The 25,528-nt window shown below is 39.0% G+C and overlaps 1 protein-coding gene across 1 annotated transcript in view; it reads right to left on the reverse strand.

Annotated features, from left to right (window-relative positions):
- Positions 1-5,041: 5,041 nt before the first annotated feature.
- The window catches only part of kif18a (kinesin family member 18A), a 30,841-nt gene continuing 10,354 nt past the window's right edge, over positions 5,042-25,528 (reverse strand). Inside the window, exons 7-18 of the mRNA XM_034679651.1 lie at positions 25,297-25,473; positions 25,037-25,111; positions 24,840-24,940; positions 18,294-18,456; positions 17,649-17,813; positions 16,681-16,802; positions 16,255-16,544; positions 13,278-13,334; positions 9,012-9,396; positions 6,593-6,685; positions 6,386-6,483; positions 5,042-5,724 (exon numbers count right to left, since the gene is read on the reverse strand). Of these exons, the coding sequence (XP_034535542.1) occupies positions 5,588-5,724; positions 6,386-6,483; positions 6,593-6,685; positions 9,012-9,396; positions 13,278-13,334; positions 16,255-16,544; positions 16,681-16,802; positions 17,649-17,813; positions 18,294-18,456; positions 24,840-24,940; positions 25,037-25,111; positions 25,297-25,473 (1,863 nt within the window). The 3' untranslated portion in view covers positions 5,042-5,587. The remainder of the gene's footprint in view (positions 5,725-6,385; positions 6,484-6,592; positions 6,686-9,011; positions 9,397-13,277; positions 13,335-16,254; positions 16,545-16,680; positions 16,803-17,648; positions 17,814-18,293; positions 18,457-24,839; positions 24,941-25,036; positions 25,112-25,296; positions 25,474-25,528) is intronic.

Raw genomic sequence — 25,528 nt, forward strand, 5'->3', positions numbered from 1 at the left:
GCAAACATCTATTTTGTACTATCCATTTGCTTTCCAATGCTGGATGTACTGGACACAAATGTTCAGGCTGCAAACAACAATCCTCTCGGCCCTGCTTTACATGACAAATCCAGGATGCATCCCAGGAATTTCCATAACCCCTATTTAAATATTTGCATCGAGCAAGCACGGCAGGACAATGAGTAAAAGCAACTTACTTCCAACTCACATAATAACCACGACATTTTTGACTGGAAGCCAAACTTTGTTTGCTTTTTCGACCACAGCACACTTAAAGGTGGAGTGTGAGGCATTTAGCAGAACAGACTTGGTACCAATGGAAGATTATATTTGTGAGTAATTTTAAAGTAGTAAGAGTAATCACGTGAATACTAAAATGCTTTTGATTTCCTCAACTTCAAATGAGCCTTTTTGTAACTACATATTCCAGAGAGGCTGCCATCTTACACCACCATGTTTTTACAGTGGCAAAGAACAGACAAACTAGTTACGTATGCATTTTTGTATTGAGTGAGCAGCAGTGCGAAATGCACCTGTTGGAATCATAGACTGAATAAATAATGGACGTATTATCCGTGATGTCACCCATCTGTGTCCGATGCAGTGTTTTGAAGCTGATCGTTGGCAGGTGCCATATTGGAAATACTGAACTCAACCTAACGTCTGTCGAGCTGGTGTGAGGTAAAGAGGCGGGCCTTTAGACTGTTTACTAACAGCAACAGTGTTCCCGCCTGTCAATCAAGTCAGCTGTGCCTCTCATACTGGAAAACTCGTAATCTTAATATCTTCAAAACTGCGGCGTTACGAAAAAATTCACCCCGTGTACAGTGTGTGTCGATAGAGAAATGAGCTACTCAGGCTAAACTGTTTTTTTGTACCAGGCTGTAAACATGTTTATTTCTGCTGTAAAGATAGTCTTTTTTGAATGGGTGTGTATGTGGTTTCAGGTACTAGCCTCAAGTGGACACTCAAGGAACTGCATTTTTTAACATTCAGGACCACTAACAGAAGAGAGTGGTTGTATGTGCAAAACAATTTGTATTGATAGACGTTAAAAACATTGCAAGTGGTGGATCAAAATTTTTGTACATCTCATCCTAAAAGGCAACCGTCCCTTCACTGATGGGAGGGATGAGCAAGGGAGCGTTTTGACATGGAAGACTGCTAGATATTACGTAATATTCCCATTTCCAAACACAACTAAACACAGATATTCCCTTTTAATCTTTTCTTTTATTAGTTTAGATTTTTTAATTGAAAGAAACATCCCCAAAAAAAGAAATGTGGAGGAGCATAGACTTATAATAACCAAGGCTGCTATTCACAAGTTTTAAAGCACTTTTTAGAACTGAGGTTTTATCATTTATAGCGTTTTTTCACACACACACGCACACGCACACGCACACACACACACAGTGTGCACATCAAGCATGTATACCCATTTCAAGGTGACCCATATCATTTTAGGCTAACAAAGGTAAGACCAAATTGACATCATTAGTGGTGCGAGGACAGACAGTACCGGTGGTCAACTCTCTGCGAGTTATTCCACTGTGACATATTGCTGTAAGATATCAGGTCATCTAATTAGACAGGGGACGAAAAGTTCACAACTGTGACGTGCTGCCTTGAGGGAGTCAGGAACATTGTAGGAAGGATTGTATGCCTATATTTGTGTGCGGTAGTCAATGTCCGTGTCTCAGGTCAAGCACAAATAACACGACTTTTCAAACACAGAAACATAATGGAGTCACATTTAGTTGCATCATTGTTTTGTGTGGTGTGTTGATGTGTTGGTATCAAAGGGTGCAGAGGGTTTAATATTGCAAATGCTTCAAAAACGAACCTACGTGGATTTTTTTTGGTAATTTGCAGCCTCATCTGTCGTCTTTGTTTATAACTACTCACCTTTGACTGCATGAGATTTTCTTTTTGCATGAGAAGGTTGTTTTCCTTTTCAGTCAGGAGCAAAACTGAATCAAATTCATAAAAAATCACTTGTATGTGCTCCTGTGACTCTGCAATGAAAATAAGACATGCAGTAATATAATAACGATCAATTAAAAGTGCTCTGACTGGAGGGCAAAACGCCATTAAAGTCACTGTGATCTTTGTTTAACAATACAAAAATAGAGTTAACAACTTTGTGACGCATTTGCACAGAGGTGTTTTTTACTAACAAATCACAACACATAGCATGTTATGTCTCTCAGGGAGGCAAGATAAAACAATGGGTCCGACATGATCTGAGATTCTACCTGCAGTTGCTAAGCAACACCCACCTCCAACCTCTCAATCTGTCCCATTGGTCAGCAGGAAAAACGCACAAGGCGCCCCATTGGCTAAGAGAAAGTTAATAAACTTTAGCCAAGACCTGCCTCCCTGTGTGCGCACACACTCTCTCTCTCCCTCTCTCTCTCTCTCTCTCACACACACACACAGACACACACACACACACACTATGAAGAGATTCTTGTGAATGAGAGCATGAGAGGGTGTCAGTGCTTGCGCAGTACAGTGCTGATATATGCATTGAGCTCCTGAGCTAAAAATAAGGATCACACTGAATGCTGTGCCACTGAAAGTTGCAAGACTGAATTCAAAGTGACAAGTCTAGTTCTCTCCAGACAGAGCAGCGAGGTCCCACCCTCGTCATAGATCCGGGAGGTATTTTTTGACATTTGTGTTCAGAATGAAAAAATAGCTTCAGATTAGATGGGGCTAAAAATGCAACACAGGAAGAGCTTAAAATATCCCTGAAAACAAATCGAAAGTGGTGGAGGGTTAGTTGCTGTTTTTTTCTGTTTATCTACCCTTCCTACCCCATGTGATGAAATCAAGTACCCCTTCATCATAGTGACATGTTCTTTTGAATGGAAGTCAAGCTGAAAGTTAGTTGATATTTTCTAGAATATTAAAGCACTCTTTGTTAATACAATAAAAAAAGACTTGCGCACATTAGTAAATGGTACATGTACTGGGTTTTAGAGTGATTCCTCTGCTATGTAAAGGTTGTTTTTGACCGCAGGAGGAACTTTCCCTGGCCTGCAATGCTGAACATTTGTGAATGGTAGAGTAACCGCAGTGTTCTCTTTCACCTTCCGTCCACAATAACATCACACACAACTGTGATTCACTTGGTTCAATAACTGTGTGACAGTCGTCTTCTCTGAGCCTTCTGCGAATGCGTCAGCTCCAGGTGTTACAGTATTATGAGCGACCCTGTAAACTGGAGACCTTCGGCTGAATGTGTCAGTGTTTGTCGAGTTTACAACAGCTGTTGAAACACTGAAGGGGTTCTTGGGAATGCATCCTAGTTTAGTTTGTCATCAAAATGTCAAAATATCCTCAGCAGATAAGTATTAAATGATAATCTGAGGACGTTTGTGAGGGATACATTCCGACCATAGAATGTATAAATTATTGACGTAGTATCCGTGACGTCACCCATCTGTTTCTGAAGCACTGTTTTGAGGCCAATCGTCGGCAGCAGCCATATTGCTGCTGTCGAGCGATTGTGACGTAAAGAGGCGGGCTTTGAGCCTCCTAGCCAACAGCTACAATGTTCCCGCCTGTCAATCAAGTCAGCTGCGCCTCTCATTGGAAGACTCGTAATCTCAATATCTTCGAAATTGCCGTGTTAGAAAAAAATTCACCCCCCGTACAGTGTGTGCCAATCGAGAAATGAGCTATTCAGACTACACTCGTCTTTTGTACCAGGCTGTAAACATGTTTATTTCTGCTGTAAATATCGGCTTTTTTGAATGGGTGTGTATGTGGTCTCCGGTACTTCTGGAGTCAGCCTCAAGCAGATCCTCGAACTGCAGTTTTTAGCACTTCTGCATTGGACTCACATTTTTAGACCGGAGGTTGGCGTTTGATTCCGACTGAAAACCGTCGCTTAACAGGGTCGCACTCTAAGCCGCATCGCCGGTTGATTCAGTCATGGCTTTTAAAATTGCTTTAAGTGGGGCGTTCGAAACTGCTTTGCGACTCGTCTTCGTCTTCTTCCAAGTGTTGATTCGGTGAATCCATCAGCAATGCAGTCAAATATGATGAAAAACAATGTCCTCCATGCTAACAGGCTAGCTGTTGTGTCACACATGACGATGCCTCCTTCTTTATGGCGCCATCTTTGTCGAATGGCCTTCGTCTTTGTCTTCCTGCCCTCTCCTGGTCAGGCGGTGTAGTACAGTTATGTTTTCTCTTCTTCATGCGTCACTGGCTTGATTTGTATCATCTCCACGGGACTTCTGGCCTCGGTGGAAACGCAGACAATAGGCGACAGGAACGATTTAATTCCTTCAAGAGTTGTCAAAAGTTCATTGAACGTCCCGTTGAAAAGCACCTTAAAGCACCCATCAGTAGTGGCTAATCCCATTCACACAATACTAGCGCAGGCACTGGGGGCGGTTTGAGGTTAAGGGTCTTGACCAAGGACACTTCGGCACAAGGACAGAAAAGCCTGGGACCAACCTTCAAATTGAGAGATGACTGACTCTGAGCCACAGCCGCCCCACAGTCTCGTACCCTAATAGTAAGTTTAATAGAGTTGTAATTATAAGATTTTCATTTAAATAAAGATAAATTTGCGATTACAATCAATCCCATTTCTGTGTTCAATTGTGATTCTTGTTTTAAGTTTTGGACAGCAGACTTCGAGTTATTAATAACGCCTCTCTCAAGACTTAATATGGAGTCTGTGTGCTGTTAAACTGTGGAACACACTTATCATCCTGTTTCCCTACAGGGTATTGTTTGTGACAAACAGCATCCTATCAATCACTGCACTCAGGGTTCACCTATTTTCCAGAAGGCATGAAACAGTGGTTTATTTTGAATAGGACGACGATGAGAAAGTTATCTTTGTGGGTTACTCTGAGTCACTTCTTGGTCAGTTCATCTCTTTCCATGTCATTGTATTTTACATCCTCCATGAGCCTGTCCTACGTCATCTATTTATCGCTGGAACATCTTGTAACCTGCACTTCATTGAAAACCACATTTCAGACTCAACATCAATAGCACAAAATAACAGATATCACATTTTAGTAATGGATTTATTCATCGAATGACAGCCACAGATTCTGCTACAAGACATTTTATTATGAAATATCTATAACTCCCATGTTATCAACTGTACAAAAGGATCAATCAAATCAAATACAAATCCACAAACAACCCAGCCATACCACCATTAAAGGTCAAACCTATAGTTGACTTCTGATCTGTTAAAATTAGCTGCCCTGAAGAAGTGCAGTTACCTACCAGGCAGACTATTTGACAGAATAGGTAAAGACAGAATATCCAGATGACATCTTTTATTTCTGGCTGTTAGTGTGTGAACGAATAATTAAAATATGATAAAACTATACAAGGTTTATATACAATCAAGTAAAGCTTCAGTGCAGTGTAAGGCCAAATGCTATCCCTTACGAAATGATGCAACTCGGAACACTTGGATCACATGAAAAATGACACATGGGTTAAAGCAATAATGGAGCTGGTTTTAAAGATTTGATAAAAAAAAACTGCGTCTGAGATGAATAATGACGTGGAAGGAAAGAGATAAGGACATAATGTTGCCTTACATCCGTTTGGCCACTCTTTTGAGCTGTTGAGTTGTTTTATAAAAAATGGATTTGGATTTCGGGGGTTCAAGGAGGCTGAGATTTCCCTCAGAGACGCTCCTCACAACCCTTCGAGGCTTGTTCTCCTCTGTACCTGAAGACAGAAAATAAACCATGAAAAGAAGAACAATCATAATCATCTATCTATCCACAGATCTATCCATCCATCAATCTATCCATCTATCTATCCATCCATTCATCTATCTACATATCCATCCATCCATGTACGTATCTACGTGTTTCTATCCATGTACGTATCTAACTATCTACCTATCTACCTACGTATCTACCTATCTACCTATCTACCTATCTACCTATCTATCTATCTATCTATCTATCTATCTATCTAACTATCTAACTATCTATCTATCTATCTATCTATCTAACTATCTAACTATCTACGTATCTATCTATCTATGTATCTACCTACGTCAAACGTACGTACCTACCTGCTTATGTATCTACCTATCTATCTACGTGTCTACCTACGTACGTAAGTACCTACCTACCTACCTACCTACGTACCTACCTACGTATCTACCTATCTATCTATCTATCTATCTATCTATCTATCTATCTATCTATCTATCTATCTATCTATCTATCTATCTACCTACCTACTTATCTATCTACCTACCTATCTATCTATCTATCTATCTATCTATCTATCTATCTATCTATCTATCTATCTATCTATCTATCTATCTATCTATCTATCTAGTAATATGAACATTGGTGTTGACGTTGACACGTACCAGCCAGGCGATTCACTCTGAGTGGTTTCCGGGTCACTGATGGGTCTTTCTTTATACGTTTCGGGGCACAGAGAGTCTGTGATAACTCTTCTCGAATACTGTTACCATGAAAAGAATAAAAAAATCGTATCAAGACACCGTCAAAAGTTTCTCATCAGTGTTTCAGTTTGAAGTAAAGATATCAACATGCAGCTTTTTGCACATTACCCGTTCAACTTCCGTTTTCCTTGTGCAGCGGACGTCATGCTCATGTACGTCGGGTTGGCTCGTCTCACGTCTTGTAGAGACAGCATCTGTTGTCTGCAGAGCAAGGGTTCACATTACCATGACATCGCTGCAGTTCAGACATCACATGGGAACACGAGTGCTTCCCTTTGTGCTCAAAATCAGATGACAAAAAAAAGCTTACAGCTGATCTTTGTGTTCTTGTTTTAAAAGATGTGTGTAAACAAGTGTGAACCTTTGTTACTTGATCCTTTGTTTTGATGCAACCACATTATGAAATTTGGGTATGCAAATGATGTTGTCTCTGAAGGATATCTGAAGAAGGTTTTTTTCCCTTCCCATGGCACCTCCAGCTGTTCAAAGAGTTTATCAATGATGAAGGGTTGGACGTTCCTGTTCTTGTTTCTCTGAAGCACTCGCATGTTGCTTATGAACACATCTGTTCCTGTCGTTAAACCGGCTTGTGAACTGTAACTTTTAATGGTTTACCATCCAGTTTCAGGTCTTTTTACAGACCTTCCACGGCTTGGAAACTTTCGGTTGGCATCAAGTGGAGTATGTGCTTCATTGTTTCTTTTATAGAATCTTATGAAACTGATTCAAGAAGTTTCTTTCTTGGATTCCTGTGAGTCTTTTTGAAAAATGCAAAAGATGCAGTTTCAAAACTTTTTTCTGCAGCACTCTAACGGCCAAATTCCACTGAATCTGTGTTCGGTCCGTCTCCGATCCGTCACGGCACTGGATCTGATCAGTTTCTATTCTAATAAATGTATTAACTTCCACTGGATCCACTCTGTTGCATTCCGGCTGTGTCTCTGATCCATCAGGTCGGAGGAGAATCATTAATGCAGTTATTACTGCGGGAAAACCTCGGTCACATGACTCTAGCTGTCCGACAGTCCTGCTCGATGCTGGACCGTTAGCGGCTCGGAAACAGACCGGGCACGAATCTGGTGGAAGTCCCAGCAAATGCTGCTTCAATGCTCATTTATGCTTTCCGGGGAATGATGTTTGATACAACATCGGAAGCACAAGAATGGTCCAGGTGAAAAGGCATACATATTGAATCCTCATGCTTTTGTTTTAAAGTAAGGCATTCGATCTGGATTAGTGAAGCTGATATAGAGATGTTTTTTCGATGCGTCAGTTTCTTAAGAAACAAGATGCTTGCTATTTTTATTATAATAACATCCGCTGTTCCTCAGAGAACGAATGGTGGATTTATTAGTTCACATTAAGAAAAGTACACAAAAAGTGACCAAACATGATATGATTTAGGTCGTTGAATCTGGAATCTCTAGTCTGGATAAGATCTGAGTGATTTAACATTTCTCTGGGGTATCGTCTACTTATTACCACGTTTTATCTTGTCAGGACACTAACAGTTTCAGATAAGATTCATTCTTTGTGAGATAAACTCTGAGGCTGTGAGAGCAGCCCTGAGAAAAAGGATAAGATGCAGAACTGAGAAGTAAGAAGTTATGTGCGACATAAGTTAGCAGTTAATGTTTGGAGACAGGCTCAGAATTCACTCTTAAGATTAATGCCATATGTTGAGATGATAATATGAATTCTTGGCTGCCAACAAACTGCCTCGCATGTCAGAGGTATAGATGATGTAATGATGCTTATATTGCTCGCTGGTTCACTTCTGCTTTAACACTAACGGGGTCAGAAAAAGAAACTCCTTGGCTTACTCTTTACTTTTCTGAGGAGTGAAATTGTTTGATCAGTTTGGACAAAGAAAGTGAAGCTAATGGATTTGATGTGTGGTTGCAGAGGTTGCAATCCTCCGACCCTGACTTCTAAGAAAGTATGCCTGCTGTTCTGCTGTGGTGTTTTATCAGTTTCAGTTTCTGCTGTGACAGGGGTATTTTCTTTGGTATTTCCCGAAAAGCCCCACGACGAGGGCTGCTTCACTGTTTCGTGAGAGGGGTTGGCAATTGTAGTGGTACATTTTGAAGTGATCACAAGGGTACAGTAAGCACTGTGGGCGTATATAGATGCATCCATTTACGACTTCAGCGTTGAAAAAAATCTTATATAGTGAATGTGTGGGGTCAAAAGTGTAACCCCCAATAAAAGCCAGCATGCAAACTGACTGGGGGTGTTAGATTTCTGACTTCAGGAAGGGAAACATCTTCTACAGACAGAAAAGTGTGAGTTAAACATCGTGCCAGCTTGTCTGCTTTTCAATCTGACCCTAGTTGCAAAATTTTGTGCAAAGTGAGCCTTCATTTAGAATAGGAGGGGCCAATTCACGAGTGCACTGTGTGCATGTTAACACAGATATTAGTCAAAGCAAAGATCAATCCCTTAACAAAACATCTAAATAAGTGCAAACAAAGCTTAATGTCTAAAATCAAAGCGTAACAAATAAAAAGTAGGACTCTGTTCTTACTTTTTCACTGCGACCTGGCTCCCCTCATTGTTCTTGGGAGGAAGGAACAGTTGACTGGACCCTGGGAGGTCTGTGGTGGACTTGGATGACTGACAGGGACTTCCATCATTTATGATGATGGTTGCGTTACTCGCAGTTTGAGCGTCATTGTCGAAGACTTCAAAGGTCATGTTGGGATCCATGGCGCTGGAGGAGCACATTGGCGCGACGTTTAGAGTTTGTTTTGCAGGTTCTGGTGTGCACTGTAGTGGGAATAGACCCTCCTCAAACTTTTGGGTCTTGGCAGCGACCTGAGGGCTCTCTGGTGGAAGTGATGCACACAAATTCCTCCTGATAGGCATTCTGGGAAGTGGTTCCTGTTTTGTATCTGTCTGGGTTCTCCTGTCTTAAAAAAGCAAACAAATCAATGATCAATAACGGGAAAGAGAAAATAAAAAGTGGTGCTTAAAATGTATTCATCAGTGATATTGTTGTTAATAGCACAGATCCAGTTTAGTCTTTGTTGACTGCTCTGTTTGCAAACAATCGCATGTGGATTTATAGGATCTCTTATCTATGATCAAACATAAAAGGAATAACAATTAGAAAACAGTCTGACTGATAACTTAGCAGCAACTTGAAAAGAAGCATCCTTACATTCTTGAAAAATACAAACTCTCAATACAAACAAAGATTGGGGAACTGTTCGAACAGCATGCTAACATTACATCTCTTAAAGGTTATTTTCAGATGCTTTGAAAGTAAAAGCAAATAAAGGGAGAGCATCAGAAACATCCATCTCATGATAATGCTTTCCTTAAATATCATTAGTAATCAGTAATTAGCACTGAAGTTGAAGCCTTGGGCTAAACAGTGCAATTGAAAAACAGTCAAAACACATGTGGTATCTGAAAGTTACACATCACGGTGCACATTTCAACTTTACGTGCATTATGACTTTAAAAAAGCACCAGGACACACGGACTGAAGGATTCTCTTTGCTAACAGCTTTAAACTGGGGAACATGGAGCTCAAACATACGACACACAACTTATTTTCTTCTAAGAAATATATTTTAAATTAATTGTATTCCTTTAGAGTTCTTTTAGGGGAATTTTATGCCTTTTAAAATATGTTTTATTTCTTTATCTTGACTTGTGGGATTTTATGAACTGCCTGTTTTATTTTGCTGCCCATGTGAAGCACTTAGTAACTTTGTTTTTAAAAGTGCTCTACAAATATAACTACTACTATTATTATTATCATTATTTAGTCACTTCAACTTCAATGGCTCAATCAATGTCAAGGCTACTAAGTCTTTATTGTATCATTTTCACAAAGACATAACATTGATTCATTTAGCCAACCTAGTTATAGAACTACACCACAAACGGGTGTCTGTGTCTGGCCTTTAGTAAATAAACAACACTGTGAGAGTTAAATATTGAAATTGTTTAGCAGCCATGTGTGCTATAAATAGATTTTAGTTGAGCTCTTGCTAAAGCTAGGCTGGATAAAGAATAGAATGTTCTAAATAACATAGAGAGTGGTTTGAACTTGTTTTATTTCAGAGAATTATTGCAAAAATCATTTTTTCATAATTTTATTTTGTATTGTTTATTGTTCTCTCTCTTCAACATCAGTAATTCTAAACACTGAAATAAAGGGTGTTGATGATGGAGATATTGATTGATGGATGTGTGACATTTTAATCCAGTGATTTTTTTTTTCTACCACATTGTGTAACTTAATTTGAAAATGACAGCACAATCTACTGGGAAGAACAAGGTTGAATCACTGTGTCTGCATCACATTATGAACACTATTACACTCATGGCATTTCCTGCAGAGGTGTGGTGGGGGTTAAGGAGGGGGCTAAAAAAGGAAAAATGCCAGCACATAAAGGAAGTGAGAACACTTAACACAAAGGTGAATGACTGATTTATATATGGCCCTGAATATCAAAATGCAATATTTAGCAAATGTGAGTCAGACTTCAGACAGCACACCGAGTAAGGAGACGATGATAAATAGCACTTTTCAGTGGCAGAGGAGTTGTCCCTAGCAATAAATGGCAGCAGAGTTCCTTCAATCACATATTTTTGGCTTGTAGGGGATTAATACATGCATGAGTTGCTATTTCTGGTGGAGGCTGCACTGAATTAGGGTCGCCTGGTTGCTGCTGCCTGTTTTTTATAGTGCGCCTTTTCTGGTTGGTGGAGCGGGGGAGTTTACGTCTGTTGACGTTTTTTCCTGCCCTGCTGTGGATCTGCATTTTCATGAATGAAGCTCAAGAGGGATTGGGAGGGTTATATGCTAGACAGACAGAGAGAAAAACATTTGAGGGACGGAGGAAAAGAAAGGCAGAATGAAGAAAAAAGCCAGACAAACTGATGTTTGAAGCAAAAGGGACTGCAAAATCGAGGGAGGAAAAAATAGATAAGAGAGAAGCGAAGGGGAGAGGATCAAATAGGAGTATAAAAAGAACAACAAAAAAGAGGCAGAGGGAGGAAGCTGAATGAAAAAATGATAAAGCTATTAATAACTGCATGTGTGGACGTCTTCTGATCAACACCAAATAGTAAAATGAAGAAACGTTCCCCTCAAAGGGCTCATATTTGTGTGCTTTGCTATTATTAACCAGTCCTCAAAGAGTTAATGCTCTTTCAACACCCCAGCCCTCTCATAAAGCACTGAAATCTGATTGGCTTTGCAGGCTGCAGGGTGGAGCTACTTCTCATAACATGCTGCAGTGACTACCATTAACAGCTGAGGAAGCAGTAAGGGACTTACAAAGTGTGAGGATGTGAACAGAGCAGAGTGTGCACCAAACAAAATCTTTATGGATAAACATATTAGATACTTTACATACACCATCAGATGATAATGCTGCACATGTATAAAGCAGCTGTTCATTTAGAGATGTATACACACACAGTTACAGAGAGGGTGGTTCTGAAAGATGCATGTTTGAGCAGGTGCATGCACAAATGTGATTTTGCAAGAGAACATTTAAAGGTAGCAACATGATAAGAAACGAGTGATCCAAAGGCACTGATTAATCTGCATGGTTAATCACTCTGGTAGTGTTGTTAGGTCTCTAAATAGCTTGCATGTATGTTTTGTTAAAGTGGGATGCATGCATGGGCAATGATTTGTTTCATAATGTGCTTTTGCAGGAGGAGTTGCAACTACAAGCAAATCATTCTGCATGTTTTGTCGTTAAAGTCTTGATTCATGCACAGTTTGTGGTCGGGCACTGTTATTTTATTTTCATACCCTTGATTTGTTGTTGACAAGAGTTACGCTGCAGTTCTCTGCATTTTGTAATACAATACCCATTCAGAGATTTACTGTAGGTGTGTCATATGCTGCATTAAACTGAACAAAGTTAAAGAGTGGCCACTTGAGGTTTTTGTGAAAACATAAAAGCTGACCAAAGCAACACAACTGAAGCGAGTTTGAGCAGCTCTGTGAGTCAATGAGCAAATGGAAAAGAATAATAAAACAACTGGCTTGACGTGTATAAAGAAGAGTCGGAGGCACAGACTGTTCAGAAAAACAACTAAATTTAAGGAGTTCACTTCTAATGATAAGCTTTATGGAAATTTAATAGCAGAGGTGACAAACTCCCCGGTGCCTCTGTGTTTCATTTCCATTCAAGGAACTCTGGTCATTTGGCAGGAGTATTTCCTCCAATAGTTACATTTCCCACAATGTTTCAATGAAATGTAGACCACCTGCAGTAAATATCATTACAGCCAATTTGAAGTGCAATATTTCACAAAGTTTTTTTTCTGTTACATTTCCCCAAAGGCTCCCTTTGTATAGTTTTCCTCTATAAAATGGGTTGTGAGTATTCACATCATTTCATTATTCCAGTTTTGGCCAAGACACAAGGTCTGCAGCACAACTGTAAATCAAATTATATTACATGTCTGACTTTTATTGTGTTTTTTTTACTACTCTGAACAAGTCCTTTCATTTTTAACAGCTGAAAACATGTTCAGAAAATAAAAAAACAACGTGGCAAAGGGAAAATTAAGGCTTACACCAAAACAATAAAACATTTATACATCAATTAAAAAACAACTTTATGATCTGTGTGTTCTGCTTCGGTAAAACATGGCATCATCTCCTCAAGTGTGAGAGGAAGAGTGTGATGGATTGAGTGAGAGATGACAAGGAGAGAGAAGCTGAATGATTGAGGGAGGGGGGATTAACACACATGATGGGGTTTTAGATTAATGACTACAGTATACTAGCAAGACGGGTGAGTGCATTTACCTTTTGGCGATGGAGCAGCGTGGCACAACGATGTTCTTTTAGTGCGGTTTTCTGCACCTGAGGGGAGCAACAAATCATGTAAGGCAACATCAAGACATCACTATCAAACCCCTGCAAGATGTGTGGTTTTATTCTTAGACAACATCACTTTATCACCAATAGTTTGCGCGATCTATCTTACATTCTGTTGCTTTAACTTATCGGACAGGAGTTTTTTTTAGGGCGGATAATGTTTATAATCACAGAGGAGAAACATTTAAAAGCACTGAATAAATAGCTTTGTTTCTATGAGCAAAGAAATTCAACCAGATAAATTAATTTTGGTGCTTAATAAAACTTGTGGCTGTCAAATATTGAAAGCCGAGGCATGATGCACGGTGCAGTGTTGATGCAATAAAATGCAGAAAGCAAACACAAAGTGAAGCCGACATGCTCTTAGTCTCAAACCAACATAATCTAATAATTTAAAGCTCCTGTGTGAAGTTTTTGAGTGGTTGTGAAACAGATCCAAATTGATACAGATGTCTCTTTTTTACCTGAAAAATCAATCTTGACCATCAGTGACTTTATGGACAATTTCCATATACTGATGGATGAAACGGCGCGGCCGGGGTAGGCGTCGCACCAGATAATTGACAGCACGCTTAACAACCAACATTTTAAAAGTGAAATATTCACAATAAGTGATCCATTGGACTGTTGGTCAGACAAAATCTACCTTAGCATGTAGAGGACAATATCAGGAAAGTTATAAGAAGTATATGATTGACCCAAGCGGCAACCTTCAGTCTCAAAATATGAAGCCCATGTGGAAGTGTTATAAACTACAGTTCACCGAGCGTTCGCTTGAGGCTGGCTGCAGAAACACCAGAAACCACTTACACACCCATTCAAAAAGACGATCTTTGCAGTATTAATAAACTACGTCCATTATTGATACAGTCTATGGATTGACCATAGGGGTCGACAAAAACGACACAAGCTGAAAGTTCCTTAGAGGAGCTTTAAAATATAGCCCACAGGAGGCAGGCTATAAAACTTGTATTAAGTATTAAGTTTTATTGTTATTACAGGGTTATATCAAATGTACAAATGTTTTCAACAAGCCGTTACTGGAACGGTGGAAGAGAATTTACAGCATCATTAATGATAAGAAAGCATCACAGTAATTGTGTTGTTGGCCAGCTCTGGTTCATGCACTACTGTCTGTCTTGGCGTATTTCATGAGGACCTGGTGCTTCCAACTGTGCAATCTCATGGATCCCACACTACACACAAGACTGGGTCTTACTGAACTAATAATTCCCCGGGGACAATAAACTAACTATCTATCTGACTGTTTGACACGTGCATACTTGTTTTAGAGTAATATGTTTTGCCACAGGGTGGAATCAAACCCGGGCGAGGGAGGGTTATAGTCTCTGTTCAAGGTTTGCCACTTGGCCAAACTACATGAAAGAACCATATAATAAAGATAATAAAGACTATAAAAACATCCCAAACAAACAATCGAACACCTGGATTTTCACTTCCTATGTAATTATCATTTGAACTTTGTGCAAAACATCTACTGGAATTTTTTCAGTACACTACAATTATAGTTATCAGAGTTATGTCTTCAACAAAAGTAGTTTGTGCAGTAAGGGATTCAAAAAACACTCCACTGGATTTGAACATAATCTCCTTACCAAAACCAGAAGTGGCATTTTAACTTGAGTTATAATTTACTCAAAAGATTTTATCATTTGGAACAGGGTAAACTTAATTAAGTGGTAGGTATGAAGGAGTTTGAGCCTATATATATATATATATATATATATATATATATATATATTTTTTATATGTGAAAATAATATAAATATGGAATAAAACACTTCACTTTCTCATAAAATTGCGAGGGAATGGACTCTAAACAAACATATTTTACAAACTCAGCTTTATTTAAAGAGTTGGCCATCTTTCATAAATGTGGTTAAATGACTGACATGAACGGCCAAGTGACATTTCCTCCTCTCCATTCACTGTGATGTCTCCATCTCTCTCTTTTTCATTCACTCATGGAGGCGGAGAGGTGAGACTGTCGCGAGTACTTGATAAAATTAATTGAGGAGGACAAATCATTTATGTGTAATTACTGGGGCGGCCTGCCTCCCATAAAATTACACCTTCTCTATATTTCAGCACAAAGACAAGATGAAGTGACTCCATCACAGGTTTTTTTTTGTTCAGGCATTATGTTGCCATGTTATCAAGCAATCTGACATCTTCCTGGTCAAGTAATGTGGCACAAACAAAGACTAATTTATAACAGGAAAAATAAATATCAACATTTGCTTTTTGAAGTCCCTCCCCCAAATTATAATCAATTATAATGTACACTACCAGTCAAAAGTTTGGAAACACCTTCTCATTCAAGGGTTTGTATTTATTTTAACTATTTGAAACACTGTACATTAATACCAAAGACATCAAAACTATGAAAGAACATATATGGAATTATGTAAAAGTGTTAAACAAACCAGAATATGTTTTATATTTTAGATTCTGTAAAGTAGCCCCCTTTTTCCTTCATGACAGCTTTGCACACTCTTGGTATTCTCTCAGTCTGCTTCATGAAGTGGTCTCCTGGAATGGTTTCTAATTAACATGAGCCTTGTCAAGATTTCATTTGTAGAATGACTTGCCTTCTTAATGTGTTTGAGACCATCAGTTGTGTTGTTCAGAGGTAGGGTTAGTACACAATGGATAGCCCTATTTGACTACTGTTGTAATCCATATTATTGCAAAACCAGATTATTTCATAGTTTTAAAATCATTAAACAAATAAAAACCATTGAATGAGAAGGTGTGTCTAAACATTTGACTGGTAGTGTAGTTTAAGACGGGGATGGATAAAAGAGGACATTTGAAGAAATCATTAAGGGTGCAAGTCGTCTTCTGACAGACTAAAAAACTGAACAAATAAACTCATACTTACTGCAGGGGCTGCTCTGGTGGTACAGCAGGTGTGAGAAACACAGGACAGGTGCCAAATCACTGCGTTGCCCAAAACTTCCCACCTCATTTGTCTCCTGTGATTCCTCTCCTATCCCATCACCTTTCAGCTGCTGATCCACCCCTTCCTGGTCAGCCCAGACCACACCCCTTTCCCTCAACACAAGGTGCTCTAGCGCATGGTTCTCCATCTCATCTACTGCTGTGGCCAGCCCTGCCCCAGACAGCGTTGAGAAGGACCGACTAAAAGCTGGCAACATGATGTTCACCATTCTGAAATGCAAAAGAAAAAAACAGAGATTGTATCATGAAAACAACACAGGTCAGAGAGAGGTGAAGGGCTGTCTCTTCAGCTGCACTGTGTAATAGTTGGTTCACAAAGAAGTGGTTCAAGATATTGTTAACCTACTTCTGCATGCGCTTGTTCTCCTGATCCTGCAGTGCAGTGAGCTGGACCATCTGCTTGATGTGTTGTTTGAGATCATTCACCTGCAGCTCCAATCTGTGGCAACGTAGATCCCTCTCTAACACCTGAAAAAGAGGGAGAACTGAGGTCAGGGAGCAGAAATAATGAGGCAAAAGTCAGTATACCATAACAGCATATTGAATTAGAACACTGCTGGGGCAGAATTAGAAGAAAAAAATTGGTGGTTGGAGGTCAGGATACTAGAGAGAAATGCAAAGTTCTGTTTTGATCCTCGTTTCATCAGAGAAAGCTGCCTGCTCAGGGTAAGAGAGGGGATAAAAAAAGAGAAACTCTGACGTAAAGGAACTACGAAACAACAGCAGAGAGAACATTTGACCGGTGGGTGCGTCATAGTTCTGGGTCAGTTCCTGGAAGAAAGGATAAAGAAGAAAAAAATAACATGGGCATGGTTTTAGGTAACTGGCTGCTGTGTGAGGGATGAGTAAAGGGTATTGATTTATTCTCTTCAGTGATCCACGAGTGAGCTGGAGAAATAAAATGAGCACGGTTCTAATTACTGGGAGAACAGATGGGAAGAAAACAAAGACAGTCACGACACCAGTAGAGAGACAGCCTACCTTCCAAAACAAACAAACAAAAAAAAAAGCAAGCAATGAGTTTTGAGGGATGTAATCCACATTGTAAAGTTTCTTTCTCTGTATATAATCATGATCATTTGTCATGCTACCTAAACTCAAACTGTTTTACCTCCTTCAAAAGTTATGTAATTATTCATCTCCTCACATCTATTTCAAAGTTCAGTCGGAATCTGTGATAACAAACGTTTTTCTAACACAGTTTGAATCAATGGAAACATAATATTACAAAAAGGTCTGACTAAACTAACAGTTTTACTAAAAGCAGGGAACACAAATGAATATATTTGAGCTGGTTCAGTAAGTTGTACTCACTTCTGAAGTCTGATCATTTGACTTCAAGAGTTTGATCTCGTTCTCGACTCGATGAAGCCAGCCGTCGTTGTCCAAGAATTGTGTTTCTGCCTCCTTCAGACGTTTGCAAATGTGCCGCTGCTGAGTGCGTAAACTGGCAATCTTCCGCTCGTGCTTACAAGTGGCCTACGATGACAAAAAGATAAGCTGAGTGAATTTTTGGATCATTGTGTTTGAATTTTTATCAGTAGCTGTGTGATATGGTAAAATAAATACAATTACAACAGCACCAAGAAAATGTAGATTAGTTACACATGTTTATTACTCATTGTTGAAGAGTAAATCTAAAAAAAACTGTCTTAGGTTTGAGGATTAAATCAAAGTTTTAAAAACAGACTTTCTCACAGGAAGAAATTTCAAAAGTTAAAGTTTTGTATCAAAGATTCTTGAAGATTTCTACTTTTAATGGCATTTACAGCTGGGCCTAACACTGGGTCTTAAATGGCAAAGAGGAGCCAGGAACAGGGGAGCGGTGACCCTGTCCTGTAGTGGCGTAAATGAGAGGCTAAGACAACTATAGAGAACAGAGAAGTAAAATGATGACTCAGCAGCTGTTTTTCTGCAGGGATGATGGAATCTGTGGATAGCAGCGTAAGCATCAGCTACCTTCTCAGTCTTTTCCTTGGCACAGAAGTATTGGACCTGCAGGTTGTCTTCCTCACTGTAGCGCTGGCGCAGCTCATTCTCCTTCAGTTGTCTCTCCAGATCCAGCTGTTCTCTCCTGATCTGGGCCCGGCTCGTGAAGATTCGCTGCAGAGCTTCTGACACCCTAGAGAGAGGAAAGATTAACTTTCAACTATAATAAACTTAGCATTAGCAATTTGAACTTGTCAAAAGTTAATGTCAAACTTTATAGAAATTGTCTAATATTTCACTTTGGTTATTTCATTTCATAAAATCAAACAGCAGGTCAATTTAGTGCCACATTTTTATATTCAAAAGGAACAATCTGAACCTCAATCCACCTACAGCTGCAAACATGGTCAATAGTTAATCTTGCAGAACTGGCTCCTCTACTGTGACACAAGCACATTTGCACGTGTGTGTGTGTACACAGTACCTGCAGTGTAATACTCAGTTTTCACAGATACTGTCAAGAGAGGCATTCATTCAACTCTGCTCAATCTGGTGACTGTAATGTCGTGGTTTAAGCTGTATTACAATAAAAGTACATACTTAAGAGCAGCAGAATTTTAGAAACACCACTTTGTACGCCCTGATCCAATAAAACAACCCTACATAAACCACGGGATCAAAGCCAGGTGAGAGCAGAAGCTGCAGTGCCACATGTTAGGTGCAAATTTTATGAACTGCTGAGTTCTAACAAAACACTTAAAAAGCTTAACGGCACTGAACACAGTGTAAACAATGATTTAAAAGACCACCTGCTTCTATTAACCATATGTTTGCGATGCTGACACTCATATACCACAATTATCTGAACAATGCTCCAAGCCTGGTTTCCATTATTTTGTGATGTTATCGACCTCTCACATTTTAATCTAAATCTTTCACAAGATGACGGTTCTCTTTGGACTGAAATATATTCTTGTCTATATGATGCATATATGTGTTCCTGGGATAGAGCCGGAGTTATATCTAGATTGGATGCAAGTGGCTGTCTATTTGAGTTAAAGCTAGAGGGGAGACAGGAGAGGCATGCAGGTAAATAAGACTGGAGAGCTGTCGCTGAAATGTGACTGCACTCTTCAATGTAACTCCAGTGACGTAGGAGACGTCGTGGCCTTGCTAGACTGCTGAATTTTTAATAGTGTGAGAAGCGTGCAGCCTCTATTCAGAGCCTCTCACTGTGCGAGTTGTGAATTCTGATGCCAGTGAATGAAACGTGTGGGAGTGAGACTCATTCAGCTTTTCTGTGTCCCCCGCCCCAACTCAAATACCCCGACAGATGCCACTGAATGCCTTAAAGACAACAAGCCAGGATTTAGCTGACTTGATTTATGTATAAAAAAAAGTGGTGTGAATATATATACATATTGAATTAAAACAAAGGAACTACACAGATGCTCCTCTCGAAAGAATAACTCCAGATTTAGACAAAACAAGACGTTAAGCCAATCATTTTAGTGGGTTTAAAATATGAGTGGTGTCATTTGAAAATGAAAATCAAGGATTGTTTTTTTCACCCAAACACAAAACTGTCAATGCCAACAGCTCTCAATCCTGATCCTTAGGCCACGAGGCAGATCTGGTTTTTAATCCATGAAGTAAAATAGTTCCTGATTAGATAGCTAGATTAAAAACCAGCAGGGTTAAGCCCCAGTCTGTGTTTTATAATGCATCATCAAGTTCCACTTAAAGACATTGCAGTACTCATTAAACAGGTGGGGATAAAATATGACAACTGTGAATGTTTTCTTTACCTTACATTTGTCTGTGAGTTGTTTTAATTACCTGCTTAATCTGTTGTTTACAGTACAGGTCAGACAGTGCAGCAACATTTAGATTCTTATGTTAGAGCTTCTATGAGATTGTTAGTTATTTTTTATTTCCAACAACGCCAAAACACATAAAATTAAAACAAAAACACGCTCAGGCTTGAGAGAAAGATAGTTTTCTTGAATAGGAAAGCCAAGGATGCTTAAAGTTGGTCAATTTCATGATAATTCATTACTGAAGATGTACACAGGTCTCTCCAAACACCCCATTTTGGTTGGGAAAAACTTGTTTCCTCAAGTGAAGGATGTTAAACACCTTTGCTCCTGTACATCAGTGACAGGAAGAATTAGCTCCTTCAAAATAAAGGAGCCAATTGCGATGGTTGTTTTGTCTGATAGGGACAAGCCATCGACGCCTCCCTGTGGAAGTATTTTAGTCACATCCGACTGGGAGGAGACTCCAAGGCAGATTTAGAGCAGGGTTATAGGGATTATTGGGATTACAGGGATTATTCATCCCATTTGGTTTGGAAATGCCCTGGGAACCCCTAGGAAGAACTGGGGAAATTGTTCAGGCAGAGGACCTTCTAGTTTTCCCAAACCAAATGTTGCCATGTTTAGACCGGGCATAAACTGCACAACTGTTAGATGTTGTGGTGGAACGTCTACTACTGTACAGTCCAACTTGAGAGCTTGCACCGTCCATGTCACATCAGGACGGAGCAATGACCATTGACCATAAAGGGTCCTTTGTTAAATCTATAACCAATCACGATACAATTTCTCTGTAACATGCATCTGCATTAAAGGGTTCTACATCATCAGCTGCAATGCTTTGCAGTCTAATGCAATCCAATACAAAAGCTCCACTATTAACTGCACTTTTGCAATATTTGTTAATATGGTTAAGAAAGGTGATAACTTTAAACCTTGATACTTAGTGTTAGAGTTGTAGTTGATGGTAGTGATGTACTGGAGCCATGGACTGTATAATAAATGGACGTAGTCTCTATGACGCATCTGTCACCCATCTGTCTCTGAAGTGCTGTTTTGAAGACAAGAGTCAATGGGTGCCATATTGGAAATGCTGAACTCAACCTAACTTCTGGCGAGCCAGTGTGAGGTAAAGAGGCGGGCTTTGAGCCTCCTCGCCAACAGCTACAGTGTTCTCACATTTCAGTCCAGTCAGCTGTGCCTCTCATAATGGAAAACTCGTAATCTTAATATTTTCAAAACTGCAGCGTTATGAAAAAAATGTAACCCCCCCGAAAAGTGTGTGCCGATCGAGGAATGAGCTATTCAGACTACCCTCATTTTTGAACCAGTCTGTAAACATGTTTATTTCTGCTGTAAAGATCGTCTTTTTTGAATTGATGTGTATGTGGTTTCTGGTACTTCCGGAGCCAGCCTCAAGTGGACAATCAAGAAACTGCAGTTACTAACACTTCAGCATTGGCTTCAATTATCAGGGCCGGAGGTTGCTGCTCAATTGAAGAGCAATATATTGTGTAACTAATTTTTATGGAAAATGTAAAAAGTTCATGCTACGGTGATATTATATCATGAAAGTAGGGCCTTTAAGTAGAAGTATGCAGTGCTAATTTCTTCATCTCAAACAATGCATGAAATAAAAGCTAGCAACAGGGGTGGGTATACCTCAACAAAAAAATTCTCAATAACTCGTCATGTGACCTTGAGAATAAATTATAGCCTGACTTCAGTGTCTCTTGCTGTTCACAAGTCGACTTATTGTCTCTTGAGGGGCTCCATTCTTCTCGAACGACTGCCCTTGGGTCATTCAGGTTCCAGGGTACGAGGTTACGACCCTTTAAGGTACTGTTGTTGATGGATTGTGAGGTGTAGTCTTGGTCTCATCATGTCAAAATGTAAACAGCATGATGAAGAGAACAGTTTAAATACAAACCAGAACATTTAGTGGTGGATTTATGGATCTGACACTTGTGATTTTTGCGGTTATCACCTTGTTAGAGAGCAGCATGTTCTGCATAAGTACTGATACATTGAACAGTTGGACATTTGCAGTCAAAAAGTGTAGATATGGTCAAATTAAGGTCACCTGTAAAGGTTAGAGTGTATTTTAGGTGCACCCTGAAATTTCACCCAAAAGCAGAATATCCCTTACTTTTTTGTGAGTAGTGTACGAGAGTGATGCAGTAGTGCTTTCAGAAGCCATCTGCCATTTTGCACAATGTATGCCCGGCTTTAGTCTGACCATGACTGCTGTCAGAAAACTGATCAATATTGAAGCATTGGTCACAAAACAACAAGCACATGGATCTATACAATGGCTGCCATGTTTTTTTCTGCCCAGCTTGGCACAATTTGTTCACATTTTCTGGTTATTATTTTGTTTTGTTCCATGTCTCCTGGATTTGAAAGAAAGCACATGTTTGCTAATAGGCAAACTATCCACACTTGCTAAGCTGACACTAGCCACATTTCTAAAAGGCAATACTGCATAAAATGTTTTTTTAAGTGCAAGAGTCAAAAAATTAATTGGCCAACATTTTTTTTTCTTGGTCACTGGAATTATATAATTCACTCTGCAAACTAAACCACAATACCTAATTAAACCCAACACTGCATGATGCACTTCATTATGAATCATAATGGATCTAAAGCCTGCAGGACCACTTGTAAAACCACAGGGCCCATGAATGCATTTACCACTGTACAATACATCGGTAAATGCAGGCTTTATATTTATTCTGCCTGCAGTTTTGTATTTATGCTCCAATCACAATGTTTACAATGTAACAGTTTAAGACTCTGATTTCTTACTACTCACCTGGCTGTGTTGAATACTTGATTCTGATTGGTCAAAACCCTTGACAATGGTTATTCATTCTAAATGGGAAAGGCTACACTATGAACAACCTGACCTGAGTCTCATGAATAGAATCAATCTACAGAACAGGCACTGGGAACAGGACCATACACAGGTGCTGCTGCTGTGGTTTTCTGCATCTGTTGAAATCGGCCAATGGATGAACGCAAAGTTCTGTTTAATGTGATTTATAACAAGGGTTTCTGTTTTTTATCACAGGTATACGACACGTCAAGTGAGCTCAGGTTATCTGCCAACACCAAGTCCAGGAACTAATTGTATGATGAGAACTGTTCTTTTTAGAGGGGCGTCTCCCTGGACTATCCTCCCCACCAACATGAGACAGATCAAAAACACAAACTGATGAATTTCTCATTGACTTTATGTAATCACTGTTTTGGAACTTTTTATTTTATTAATTTTGCCGTATGTTTGCAACAATTTGTTTTTTTCTCCATTATTTTGTAGTTTGATGCTATTTATTGTTAATTTGCTGAGATAATTCATTTATTTAGCATTTTACATTTTTATAGTTGGCTGCTGTTGCATTTTTGTTTTATGATACTGTGCAATTTTAAATAATTGTTTTTACTTATTTTTGTTTTATTGTGTGAACCCCAGGAAGACTAGCAAACCCACTGTGGAAGCTATTCTTATAAAGAATAAAGGGTTTGACATCAACACCTACCAACCTGCCAAATGGCTGGCTAGTAACTTTGGAAAACCACAAGCCACAGTGGCTTAGATAATGTTTAGATTTTACTGTGAATGAAAATGTTAAGTTTAATGTTTATTTGATTCATAAGATAAGATAAGACAAGGTATTATAATAATATAATCAATTGATCCCCAAGGGGAAATTCAGTGGTGCAGAAACTCAGACATAGTAGCAAGAGTAGTACAAGAATAATAGAGCACAAATAGAGGATACATTTAAATAAAATAAATATATATTTTTAAGTATGCTAATTTTTTTACATCTGGTAAATAGTTGTAATTACAGCTATCTTAGTTCTTCAGTAGTGACAGGTTGACATGGTGTGATTATGGTTTGGTTATGACAGATTTTATTCAATATGAATAAATAAATAAATATATATGTGTATGTTATATGTCTGTATAGAGATAGAGGATGATAGAGGATAGTAAAAAGTACTATATCATAGTAACATTATCAGTTTTGATAAATAATAATAATATTACATAATATAACATGATATGATATAATATAATATATAACTATATAAGAAGCGCCATGATTGTTGAATTTTTAAAAAGCAGTTTAAATAAATAAATCATGTTTACATCAATAAAACTATCTTTAAATGAATCCTTAGTTTCAATGTGTTTGTATATTTAGTTAGTAGGCAAGTAATATGTGGGATAATGTATTATTAGTCTGTAGTTAAAACCATTCAAGAACCTATATGATTGGCTCACAATGTCCAGGATTTCATTTGGCATAACCACCGCCTCACTATACATTATGTCTTACTCATGACACATGAAGAGAGATATAGACGTGCATCAGGTAACACTGTTGCTCCTTTTACACAGTCTGTTAAACCTCTGTGACATATCACTGTCACAGTATCACTGAATGGAGGTGGGAAATCATTCTGAGATAGTAACAGAGGGGAAATGGATAAAGGGATGCAGAACTGAACAGCCCTGTGTGTGTGTGTGTGTGTGTGTGTGTGTGTGAAGCTCACAGTTTGTCCACACACACTGTGCCTTTTTTTAACCCCGCAATTCTGGAACTCTGTGTAAGATCACACACTGGGAAAGTAATGTGACAGCTCTGTTTGGTTAAGTGTTAAAGTATAAAGACAGTGCGGTTGCAGAAGGTCTGTAAATAAAAAAAAAAAAAAAGGATGTCTAATTAAAACTGATCAACATGCTTACCTTTTTAACTCTGCTTGTTTCTGGGATGGGATAATGTTTGAGGCTCCGGGGATTGAGCTTTTCTCCTCGTATTCTTTTAGTTTCTGCTTCAACTGGAGAATCTTTGGAGTGAAAAAAAAGAGGTTACGTTATGATCCTTGCAACACTTTAAAAGTGAAGTTTCACTTTTAAGAATATCTTTCTTAAAATCATTTTACCTCTTGCCGTTGCTTCTCACATATCACTGCATACTGTCCGATGTGACTGTCAAGGCTTACAACATTGCTCTTCAGCTAAAAGAAAAGGGTCAAGAAAAAGACAGAATATTTAAAAGGAGTTGGTTTAAAAACAATATATGATACATGAATATATTTTATTAACCATCAAACACAGCAGATGTAAGCAGCTATATATATATATATATATTCCTGCAGAACTCTGCAGATTTAGGACCCACGGAGGCAACTTTAATACATACCGAGGACTTAATCTCCTTGGCCCTGTTGGCATACTTGAGTGTGTTGCAGGTGTCGTCGTATGACTTTGAAGAAGGGCTCACATTGGCAATCATAACAGTCCTGCAGTTGCCTCCCAAAGAGTCTTTGAGTAGTCTCGTCAGCTTGCTGTCTCTGTACGGGATGTGAGTTTTCTTACTCTGAAATAAAAGAGAAGAGTTTGTTTGAAATTAAACCTTGAGTGTATACAACAAA

Source organism: Notolabrus celidotus, chromosome 3 (assembly GCF_009762535.1).
Source record: "Notolabrus celidotus isolate fNotCel1 chromosome 3, fNotCel1.pri, whole genome shotgun sequence".
Classification (NCBI taxonomy): domain Eukaryota; kingdom Metazoa; phylum Chordata; class Actinopteri; order Labriformes; family Labridae; genus Notolabrus; species Notolabrus celidotus.